The sequence below is a fragment of the Bidens hawaiensis genome, unplaced genomic scaffold (genome assembly GCF_021521415.1).
Source record: "Bidens hawaiensis isolate Kalapana, Puna unplaced genomic scaffold, B.hawaiensis_p1.1 tig00013865_1, whole genome shotgun sequence".
Classification (NCBI taxonomy): domain Eukaryota; kingdom Viridiplantae; phylum Streptophyta; class Magnoliopsida; order Asterales; family Asteraceae; genus Bidens; species Bidens hawaiensis.
In genome coordinates, this window is record NW_027492185.1 from 193,512 (window position 1) to 204,275 (window position 10,764).

General features: G+C 40.8%; 1 protein-coding gene across 3 annotated transcripts; it reads right to left on the minus strand.

Moving 5' to 3' along the window:
* Positions 1 to 409: 409 nt before the first annotated feature.
* Positions 410 to 3,453, minus strand: LOC143545164 (ultraviolet-B receptor UVR8-like). 3 transcript variants are annotated; one of them, XM_077037099.1, is made up of 9 exons: positions 3,359 to 3,453; positions 2,389 to 2,663; positions 2,021 to 2,214; positions 1,793 to 1,840; positions 1,639 to 1,711; positions 1,382 to 1,553; positions 873 to 1,304; positions 604 to 795; positions 410 to 530 (listed from the first exon to the last, which is right to left on the minus strand). In XM_077037099.1, exons 2-9 carry the CDS (start codon positions 2,639 to 2,641, stop codon positions 494 to 496), a joined length of 1,401 nt encoding a protein of 466 aa, XP_076893214.1. In that variant the 5' UTR covers positions 2,642 to 2,663; positions 3,359 to 3,453; the 3' UTR covers positions 410 to 493. The 3 variants fall into 3 exon arrangements, with proteins under 3 accessions (XP_076893214.1, XP_076893213.1, XP_076893212.1); XM_077037098.1 differs by lacking the exon at positions 3,359 to 3,453 and having other exon boundaries at positions 410 to 525; positions 2,389 to 2,671; XM_077037097.1 differs by lacking the exon at positions 3,359 to 3,453 and having other exon boundaries at positions 2,389 to 2,671.
* Positions 3,454 to 10,764: the final 7,311 nt, after the last annotated feature.

The following is a 10,764-nucleotide window of genomic DNA, read 5'->3' on the forward strand; positions in this document are numbered from 1 at the left end:
GTCAGGTGATATTGATTGATCAACTCAACCATATCGTTTTCTAGTTCGTGTTCATATATTTCATTGAAAATCACTCTAGAAAGTTTTGGTCTACGAGGTTTCAGTAATGTCGCTATGTCGAATAAGTTTTTGTCTAGTTTTTTTTTAGCCATACAGGGCGATTTTGAAATCGCCTAACCCATAAGCGCCATTACCAATGTTGTTATCTCTACTTGCCATATCAACAAGAAAACAACACAAATAAGTCAATGTTCGACCAAATGTTGCAGAAAAAAGATCTTTTAATACAAGTTACAAATGTTACTATATATACTAAATATCAATATACCAACCAGTTTACATGGTAATTAGGAGTCTACTACATTAATACAGCAGATCCATGTTTCTGCATAATAATTAGCCAATGTTGGAAGTACAACATTAACGACTACAGATAAACACAAACACATTAGCCAATGATGAATGACACATAACAGGAGCTTCTTTCCTTAGTTTAACAATCACAAGTTCCACCATCAGGGCGACCTTCCCTACAACGAAAAAAAAGTTCCTTACTAGGTTGACTTTTATGGTCAGACATGTCGTATAATAATGTATATTTACCTTAACCTCTCACAAAGGCGCGCCAAAGCATCAGAACCAGTTCGATAAGCAACATCTTCAATCATAGAAGCATTCCATGGAGTCACTGTGTCTGCAAGCCTAAACTCGCACAACTCCTTCAAGGAACACGCATCTGTAAGTACCGCTGAATGACCGCCACCAGCCGCCAGCTTCCTTACTTCGCCAACACACCTATTTCAAACTCAAAAAAGCATCAGGTCAAAGTCAAAGTCAAAGAAGATAGAAAGAGAAGGGGGTATATATATTACCAGTCAATTGGAGATGGGTACCAAGCATAAGTACACTTCTCGTTAGCCGCTTGGCCATAGCTATTATAACCCCACCCATGGATTCTACCATCTTGAGTCGAAACTAGAGTGTGAGAATGGCCACAAGCCACCTGTTTAACGCCATACGGCAGGACCAAAACCGGCATGTTACGGAACATGGTTCCAGAGTCACTAGCCGCCAATGAAAAGTACCCGGTCTGAGGGCCCACTCCTAGTTGACCAGCTTGACAACCACCCCATGCGTATAAAGCTCCTTTTGCAGTCACAGCACATGTATGCACACCGCCCGAGGCTACCTCCTTCACAAATATCCCATTAAGTGCAACCACACGCCTCGGTATCAACTCTTTGTCTTCTGATTGGAGTGAATAATGGCCAAGTTGGCCCATGCTTCCCAATCCCCAAGTGTAACTGCAATAAATGATAATCATCTAAGTGATATATAGAAACTATTTCATCAACGAAAGGTCCATTTTTGATGCACTTACACCTCTCCGCCTTCTGAAGTGGCTGCCGAGTGGTACTCGCCACATGAAACTTGAGTAATCTTGACAAGCTCGGGGGCTTCATCAAGGAATTTAGCATATGCGTTTATAACACGCGCCTTCTGAAGTCCTTCACAAGTAACACCTCTCCCAAGTTGACCGTATTCATTGTAACCTAATTAATCAGTGTATAACAACTTTCAAAAGGGTTCCAATATAACAGAATTAGAAAACGAAAGTTCAAGATTTGTTATATATACCCCAAGCTTGGAGTAGACCGTCCTCTGATAATGCCACAACATGCACAGCCCCACACGACACTTGACGAATAACCTGATTGATTTAACATATATATCAGGAAAACATAATTAAATACTTTCCTAATTTGTAATGCTTAAGTAGGTATATGTTTACCATGTCGGGAGAAAACGCTCCCCAGAATACGCGTGGATGATTAGATCCCTGAAAAAATCAAAGAAAATGAGACTAGAAGTATAATATATAGGACCATAAAGTAATTCACTTTTTAACTATCAAATCCAGAATGCTAAAAGATGGCGCTTTTTACAAATTTGCAAGAATGTTGGTTAAAGGTTAATCCTTTTATTATTATGTGATCTGTGTTAAGTACAGAACACATACCTGATTTTGTCCCCAAACCCAAAGTCTTTTAGAAGAGTTTGTCCCATTGCTTTCACGGGGTTCTGCAATAGCAGCAGTACAATGTGCTCCACAAGACACGGATATCACACGCTCGTTCTGCAATAGTTTCACTTTTTTAGGATGTTTTCTACTCGTTTCGGTTCCGTCCCCTAACTGACCAAACTCATTTGCTCCTAACCAACCATGTACCATGTAACGGAGTTAAGTCAAGTTAACCTTAAAAGGAACATGAACATGAACATGCTACAAAGTTACCACAAACCGATGACTTTTTTTTGAGAAAATTAAGGATGATTACGATGGCTAACATATTAAAAAAAGAGTAAAGAAGTGTCTAACATTCTAACCCCAGGTAAAGAGGGACCCGTCAGAGGCAACCGCTGCAGTATGCTCTCGACCACAAGCCACATCTAACCACCGTGAATTGGCTCCTGCAGGACAACCGAAAAGTTCAGGTGGAAGCTGTTTCGGGATCCTTAAGCTTTGTTCTTCACACTTTCGCCCCGTTTGGCCAGACTGGTTATAACCCCAAACATAAAGCGCACTCTTGTTCGGGACAAGCGCTGGTCGAGTTTCCCCAAATATTTCATCGATCACCATTTTAATTCCGCCCCTGATCAACCTAACCATAAAGATAAGATTTTTAATTACCATTTTCAGGAGTTCACAATAAATTACTTAAATTTTCTTATCTCCAACCCCAAAACAAAAAAAAATCTATACAAGAGTTTGATAAAAAAATAATTATAAACAAAACAACTAGATCTATAAGCAATACTATCATATTACAATCATGCATTCCCATTCTCTTGTCACTTATGATTAAATCAAAAGCCCAAAAAAACCTAAAACACACAATTATTGTAAACCAAAAAGGAGATTATTAAATACCCTTTCCAAGATGTCACAATAAATTACTCAAATTTTCTTAACCCCAACAAAAAAACCCAAACTGGGTATGATCAGAATGATTTTTGAACCTATGCTAACCGAATCTCGAATAAATGATCAAAAATAACTATAAACAATCACAAAATCTGTATGCAATAATAACCATATAAGAATCATACATCCCCATTCTCTTTCCACTCATGCTTAAATCAAAATCCATAAACATAAACACAAATAATAAAAAAACACCTAAAACACACAATTATCAAATTGTAAACCAAAAAGGTTGGATTATTAAATACCCTTTTCAAGATTCACAATAAATTACTCAAATCAACTAAAAAAACCCAAAGTGGGTATGATCAGAAAAAGAAATTTGAGGCTATGGTGATTGAATCTTGAAAATAGAATGCGTAAAGGAATTACCTTTGACCGGCAAAGATCAGATAAGGATAAGATTTAAACAATGGGGTTGACGAAGAATGAATGTTGAAGGTCCGAAGACCTTGGGGGATTAATAATAATAAACAGTTTAATGGATTCGTTGGTGTTGGTGGTGTTTGTATGAATGAAACCTTTTGATCGGAATAATGTCTGCCGTTCGAATCCGAAGAATCTTCTAGACCCTTTGGGTTTGGTTTATATTATATTTACATCCCTCTTATTTATTTATACTTCATTCCCATATGGTTTTACATCAATACTACTTCAAACCCTATATTTGAGAAGCAAAACAAGATACTTGAATTTCGGCCTAAAAAACCCCCAAAACATTCAAGAGCGGTATTCAAGTATGATACTAGTAACAAAAAAGTTCTATGTATTTAAGACGGGTAAACATTCATTCCGTTACTCTATAAGAAGTCTGAATTTATTAATACGTTATATAATCTTTAAATTGTATGTTGAAGTTGTTAAAAACTTTAAATTATTAGAGTTATAGAAATTCTAAATGTGTAATTGAGTATCTAATATCTCAAGTTTATTTTTAGATGAGTTTAAGGTTGATATACAATACATTATAAGCAATGGGTTTTTTTAATTGGTAATTTTTTTTCATGTAACTTCATAAAGAGAGTTTGATGCCTTTTGATATGCACACGAACCCTAAAAAGCAATGAGTAATAGATACTTGATGGGTATGAGCTTGAATATAAATCATATTTTTTTTATTATATATGTTGCTACAACAAAGATAAGACCAATGATAGTGAATGAACTGGTTAGGCTAACAAGCTTCAAGGGTTCAGGTTAACCTAACGCAGGTCGTGGTGTCCCTCTACGTTTGCAAAACGTAGAAGGAGGTTCACTAGTTAGTTGTTTGTTGTTATAGATCACCGAAGATCAAGAACCGTGATGTTTGGAATCGGTTTTAGGATGATGTTCTTGGTGAAGCTATGAAGTTATTGAAGTAAGTAAGAAATAAGCTAAGAGCATATTTCTCAATGAAGAAGAGAAGATTAGGGAGATGGTATTATCTGCCCAAATCCCTTGTTTCTTGTTTGTGACTAAGCATCTCTTATATAGGTGAAGAGATGTAAGCCTTTTAGTCCAGTTAACTAAACTAGTTAGCCTCTTGTTTGCATAGCGAGTTGACCTTTATGGGCGGGAAGGTTTCGACCGTTGGTCCATAGTTAAAATAATAATACTTTATCTGAGCATGTCCTTTGGTCAGAGGGGACAAGGATGTGAACAGTGATTTGACATCGTACTGTAGCACGTGGGTACTTGTTTACATAAGTTTGGGCGGAAAATGAAGCTTTTAACCTTTTAACCCTTTTAGCGTTAATGTGTTTCAGTCATTTTATTATTTCCTTGGGCTACCCCCGTCATCAGCCCCCCAAGTCAGAGGTGTTTGAGGAGTAGGCTCAAGGGCTTCTGACTTTTGCACACATTTTGTTTATTGCTTAAAGGCTTCAAGGCTTGTAGGCTACGAAGCTTTGTTCAGTTTTGGTTATTTTTTGACTTATTGATGTGACAGTTGATGTGATTGTAACTGTCAGATTGCGGTTTCCAATAATTGTTTTTTCATTAATAGTTATCAATGGGATAACTATTCACTTTCTACCAGATTTCTTTAACAATTTTCACCATAAACACCTTCAAGTTTCATTCAATCCATTACCAGGTTAATTTCGATCCTTCACTTTTCTTCAAAATTGTGGTTGCCAAAAAGGATCTTTCGATCAGTTTTTCCCGATTAACCCAAGAAGAGGTTGAATCGTTTTGCATTGAGTGGGGGATAGGGTTAAAGTATAACTGATTGCTCCGTCGGTCGATTCTTCAATCGATCGTTATCCGGCAGGTTTTATTGCTCTATATTGCCGTCATTTCAAGTTTTCTAATCTCCGACACCCTTTTTCGGTTTTTGTTCTTAATGTTTTGGAATATTATCGTATATCATTCGGTCAAATCCATCCTCTAGGGCTTGCTAGGGTGTTGCATTTTGAGGTTTTGTGTAGAGCCCTAAGTTATGACCCTTCTTTGTTGAATTTTCGCCGTTTCATTCGCTTAGCAAAAAATGGTGATTGGTACACATTCGAACACACTAAGGTCGATACATGTTTGGTTTCCTCGGCGGTTACAACCCTTGGTTCTTGGAAGGACCGTTTTTTCTTTGTTTCTGATTCTATCCTTCCGTTCAAGCCTGTTTGGAGACAACCCGAGGTTGTTCTCAATGAACCAGAACCAGCCGAGTCGGAGTTGAATGAGGCGTTTTTGAAATCGATTAGGGAATTCCGTCACGTCTTCGTCCTTTCCCCGAACACCTTCTTGTGTTGTTAGGAATTAGCAAACTTTGGGATAAGCCTAATCGAGATCCTGTGCTTATGAGGGATAATAAGGGTACGCATTTGTTTGTCCCGTATTTGCTTTGTTTCGTTGGTACGTTTGCTAATTATTTTCTTTGTGTTTTGTAGTTATGTCTGCCTTAGAAGTTTTGAAAAGCGATGACACTTCGGATGTTGGGTTTACTGATGCTGCTGCTGTTGTTGGGGAGGATTCGGTTGTTCGAGGGAAAGAGGGTCGATTTGAGGATGCTGAGTATGCTGGGGTTGCAAATGTTAAAAGGGTTCACCAAGACCGCTGTTCCAAAATCTTCCACTCGTCGTTCCACACGTCATTTGTTAAAGTCTGTTGCCACCTCATCCTCTCATGAGCCAGTTGAGGTTAGTGATGACATTCAAGTTTCTGAAGACCAAGGTCTAACTGTGGAGGTTGAGAAGGAACAGGGGTTGGTGGTTTCTAAGAAGGGGAAATCTGTTGGGGAGAAAGCTGCTATGTCTGTGGTTCAAGGGTTGGATGGCGATGCTGTTTATGTGCCAGGGTGGAGTGTCAAGGTCGGGGATAGTTTCAAGGATCCCGAAGTTTGTGCTGATGCTTTAGCCTATTTTGCTCCTCCGGGGGTTCGTGATACTATCTCCAAGATGGAAGGTGATTTCTTGCTGTCCAGGTTGATCTTGAACTCTTGCAACGTTTCGGCCCTTTTGGCAGAAGGTGTAAACCCCGACCAAAGGCGGATTATACATCGGGGCGCCACATATTGTTTCATTACTCGTAACACTATTGGGTGTCAATATTTAATAAATATATTCATTCGCGCACGCGCAAAGTAAACATAAGATAACATAAATCATCATAAAACAATATGTTATAGATCATAACATTCGAACAGCAATAACTTGTCTTGATACATTTTAATCTAGGTCCAAAATAAAGAAAACTTCCTACGTGTCCTCGAACTCCAAAACAGCTACTGCAAACCTGAACATGTGTTAAAATAAACGTCAAACACTTGCATGTTGGTGAGAAATCAAGTTTAATACAATACATAGATAACAATAAATCTGCGCGCAACATGTGTATGTCTGGTTTTCAACAAGGGTGTAATCCGATCGGGACCAACTCTAAGATTCATAGACTGCCAGTGCTCACAATTGAGCTCACAAACAAGAAAGACTGTGCAAGTGTAAACAAAAGAGAAAATCATAAACGATAGTTCTCCCATGTTCATCTAATGGTACCATGAGAACTGCGGAATAGACCGACAAGACGGTTAATGATCCACACATACAAATAAACAGCCAAGTCTACGTCCTCAACATATGGGATACTGCGCGACTAAAGTTCATAAACAGTTTAAGACTCTAAGTTTGTATGAACACATGAACATCCCAAAACATTAAAAGCAAAAAGGGATTAGGTACGAGATTACTCACTTGATAAACGATGCGGTGTAAGATAAAGCAAGAACCAACTTTAAACAAGCACAAGTTAACCTATAAATAAGATTATTGTTTTAATGATTTGTTTTAAGTCTTGATTATAAGTTAGCATAATTAATAAGTAAATTATTACATATAATATATATTACCGGAAAAGCAGGGCAGAACAGGGAGGAAGACGGAGGCAGAGGGGAAGACGGCAGAGAGAGCAAGGAGGAGGTTAAATTAAGTGTTTGTGTGTGATGTGTTAGGAAAATAATATTATTATTTATAGAGAAACCCTAGGGAACACAATCCCTAGAAAAGAGGAAAAGATCTCCAAAAAGTAAAAGATTCCAAAAGCAAAAGATATCAAAAGATATGGCAGCTGCAGGGGGCAAAGGAAAAGCTGACAGGGAACAGTAAACAGGCATGGGCGGGTCAGATAAAGGTACTGGTCAAGCATGGAAAAGCAGATCTCAAAAGATAATGTCAGTCACTTTTTCTGTCAACCAATGGGGTTGATGCGCATGCTGCGCCAAAAGTGGCTTTTCAGACATAAGATAGGTCAGGTCAAAAGCTCAGAAGATAAGACAACACAAAAGTAAACGGCTGGATTAAACAGAAGAAAAGACTCAAGACATAGCGCGAGAAAGCTCGAGCGCGAAGGCAGACACAGAAGGTCAAGAGAGCGCGAGCGCGAAGGCAGACAGAACCAACCTTTGCGCGCCGCGGAAAGAACTACAATTCTAAGCGCGCCGCGGGAAGAACTTCAATTCTAAGCGCGTCGCGAGAAGAACTATATTCCTTAGCGCGTCGCGGGAAGAACGGTATCCATAGCGCGCCGCGGGAAGAACTAAAATCCTTAGCGCGCTGCGGGGACAGTTCGTCTCGCGTATCGCAGTAACAGGTGGTCTTCACGCAGGCTTCCTTGTAAGGAGTCTGGCGCGTGGAGCTGCGCAGACAACCTTAGGCGGGAAGAAACAAAGGACAGCAAAGAGTAAGGAGAAAAAGAGGGAAACAAGGCTGAGGGGTTAAACAAAGGGCGGGACGGCGACAAGAGAAAAGGAAGGCGGAAAGAAAAGAGGAAGAAGGAAGAGGGACGGGACGGCGGGAAGGAAAATATATTATTATTATTAAAAGTAAAATATAAGTATTAATAAATATTAAATCATAAAAGAAGGAGATCGGATCAGAGAAACGGGTACCTGGGTCGGGTCGGATCGGGGCAGATGTCACAGTCTCCCCTACTTTAAGAAATTTCGTCCCGAAATTTATCTCGAAGTAGGTTGCGCAGAGAACAGGTGCGGGTACTTGATCTTCATTTGATCTTCCCTTTCCCATGTAAACTCGGCTCCGCGCTTGGACTCCCAGCGAACTTTCACGATAGGGATGCGACTGCGCTTGGTTTGCTTAACCTCGCGATCCATAATCTCAACAGGCTTCTCAACGAAATGCATAGATTCATCAACTTGAACTTCATCAAGTGGAATGTGAAGGTTCTCGTCAGCTAAACACTTCTTGAGATTGGATACATGGAACGTTGGATGCACATTACTGAGCGCGGGCGGCAGGTCAAGTCTGTAGGCAACTTTTCCTACACGCGCGAGAATCTTAAATGGTCCAACATATCGAGGAGCAAGCTTACCTTTCTTCCCAAAGCGGACAACACCCTTCCAGGGCGACACTTTGAGGAGAACAAGATCACCAACTTGAAATTCGAGAGGCTTTCGCCTGCGATCTGCGTAACTCTTCTGTCGGCTTCTGGCAGTCAGCAGATGATCACGGATCTTGGCGATTTTATCGGTTGTCTCTTGAACAAGTTCGGGTCCTGTGATTTGAGCTTCTCCCACTTCGCTCCAACAAATCGGAGAGCGGCACTTACGACCGTAAAGTGCTTCAAATGGGGCCATACCGATACTGGAATGATAGCTGTTATTATAAGAGAACTCGATCAAAGGCAGGTGCGAATCCCAATTACCTCCAAAATCAAGAACACAAGATCGGAGCATATCCTCAGGAGTTTGAATAGTTCGCTCAGACTGACCGTCAGTCTGAGGATGATATGCCGTACTCATGTCCAAGCGAGTTCCTAACGCAGATTGGAGAGATTTCCAAAAGCGGGATATAAAACGGCCATCGCGATCGGATATGATGCTCAAAGGAGTACCATGGCGGCAGACAATTTCCTTGACATAAAGCTGCGTGAGTTGCTCAACACGGTAGTTTTCACGAATGGGCAGAAAGTGAGCAGACTTAGTCAAACGATCCACTATTACCCAAATGCTATCATGTTTGCTTGCTGTCAAAGGTAACTTGGTAATGAAGTCCATCGCTACACATTCCCATTTCCACGTAGGAATTTCTGGTTGTTCGAGCAAACCAGATGGGCGTTGATGTTCAGCTTTTACCTTAGAACAAGTCAGGCATTTAGCTACGAACACAGCAATATCCTTCTTCATACCGGGCCACCAATAAGTAATGCGCAAATCTTTGTACATCTTATCAGCGCCAGGATGAACGGAATACCGAGTTTTGTGCGCTTCACTCAGGATATCAGCGCGAAGATTCTCATCACAGGGAATCCAGATGCGATTAAGATAGCAGAGAATCCCACTCAGATTAGGGACAAAGTGTGCTCCCGCGCCACACGCTAACTCGGCGCGAAGGTTACCATTACTGATGGATGCGCGCTGCGCATCACGAATGCGCGATTCAAGGTTGCTCTGGATCGGCGCGAAGTGAAGCTGCGTGCGCGGCAAGATACAGTTAAGCTGGCAGGGTTTTCGGCTGAGCGCATCGGCTACCACATTAGCCTTACCAGGATGATACCGGATCTCACAATCGTAATCGCTGATGAGTTCGTTCCATCAGCGTTGCCTCATGTTAAGTTCCTTCTGATCAAAGATATGCTGAAGGCTTTTATGGTCAGTGTAGAGGATACACTTAGTACCATAAAGGTAGTGTCTCCAGATCTTCAAGGCAAAAACAACTGCACCAAGTTCGAGATCGTGAGTTGTATAATTCTTCTCGTGAACCTTGAGTTGCCTTGATGCGTAAGCGATAACCTTGCCTCGTTGCATAAGAACACAACCGAGACCTTGGTTGGAGGCATCGCAGTACACGACAAAATCATCATTACCCTCAGGTAGCGCAAGGACAGGAGCTTCACACAACAAACGCTTGAGCGTTAGAAAGGCTTCTTCTTGCTTCGAGCCCCAAATATACGGTTTACCTTTGTGCGTTAGAGCTGTTAAAGGCAAAGCGATCTTCAAGAAGTTCGAAATGAAGCGCCGGTAATAACCAGCTAAGCCCAGAAAGGAACGGATCTCGGTAGGAGTGGTCGGCGTAATCCAGTTCTTGATTGCTTCGATTTTGGATGGGTCGACATGAATACCCATCTTATTCACAACATGGCCAAGAAACTGTACTTCATCAGACCAGAATTCACACTTGGAAAGCTTAGCATAGAGTTGCTCAGTTCGAAGCTTTTGCAACACCAACCGAAGATGTTGCTCATGCTCGGCCTTGGTCTTAGAATAAATCAGAACGTCATCGATAAACACAATCACGAATTTATCCAAGAAAGGCCTACACACCCGATTCATTAGATCCATGAAAACGGCGGGT

What these genes read in the sequence shown, in the direction of transcription:
- LOC143545164 (XM_077037097.1), bottom strand. Translation starts at nt 2,671, where the DNA reads ATGGTTAGGTTGATCAGGGGCGGAATTAAAATGGTGATCGATGAAATA. An exon ending in CGGGTCCCTCTTTACCTGGG is followed by an intron (nt 2,215 to 2,388) that starts GTTAGAATGTTA and finishes ATGGTTGGTTAG; the next exon opens with GAGCAAATGAGTTTGGTCAG. An exon ending in CGCCTTTGTGAGAGGTTAAG is followed by an intron (nt 531 to 603) that starts GTAAATATACAT and finishes TTTTCGTTGTAG; the next exon opens with GGAAGGTCGCCCTGATGGTG.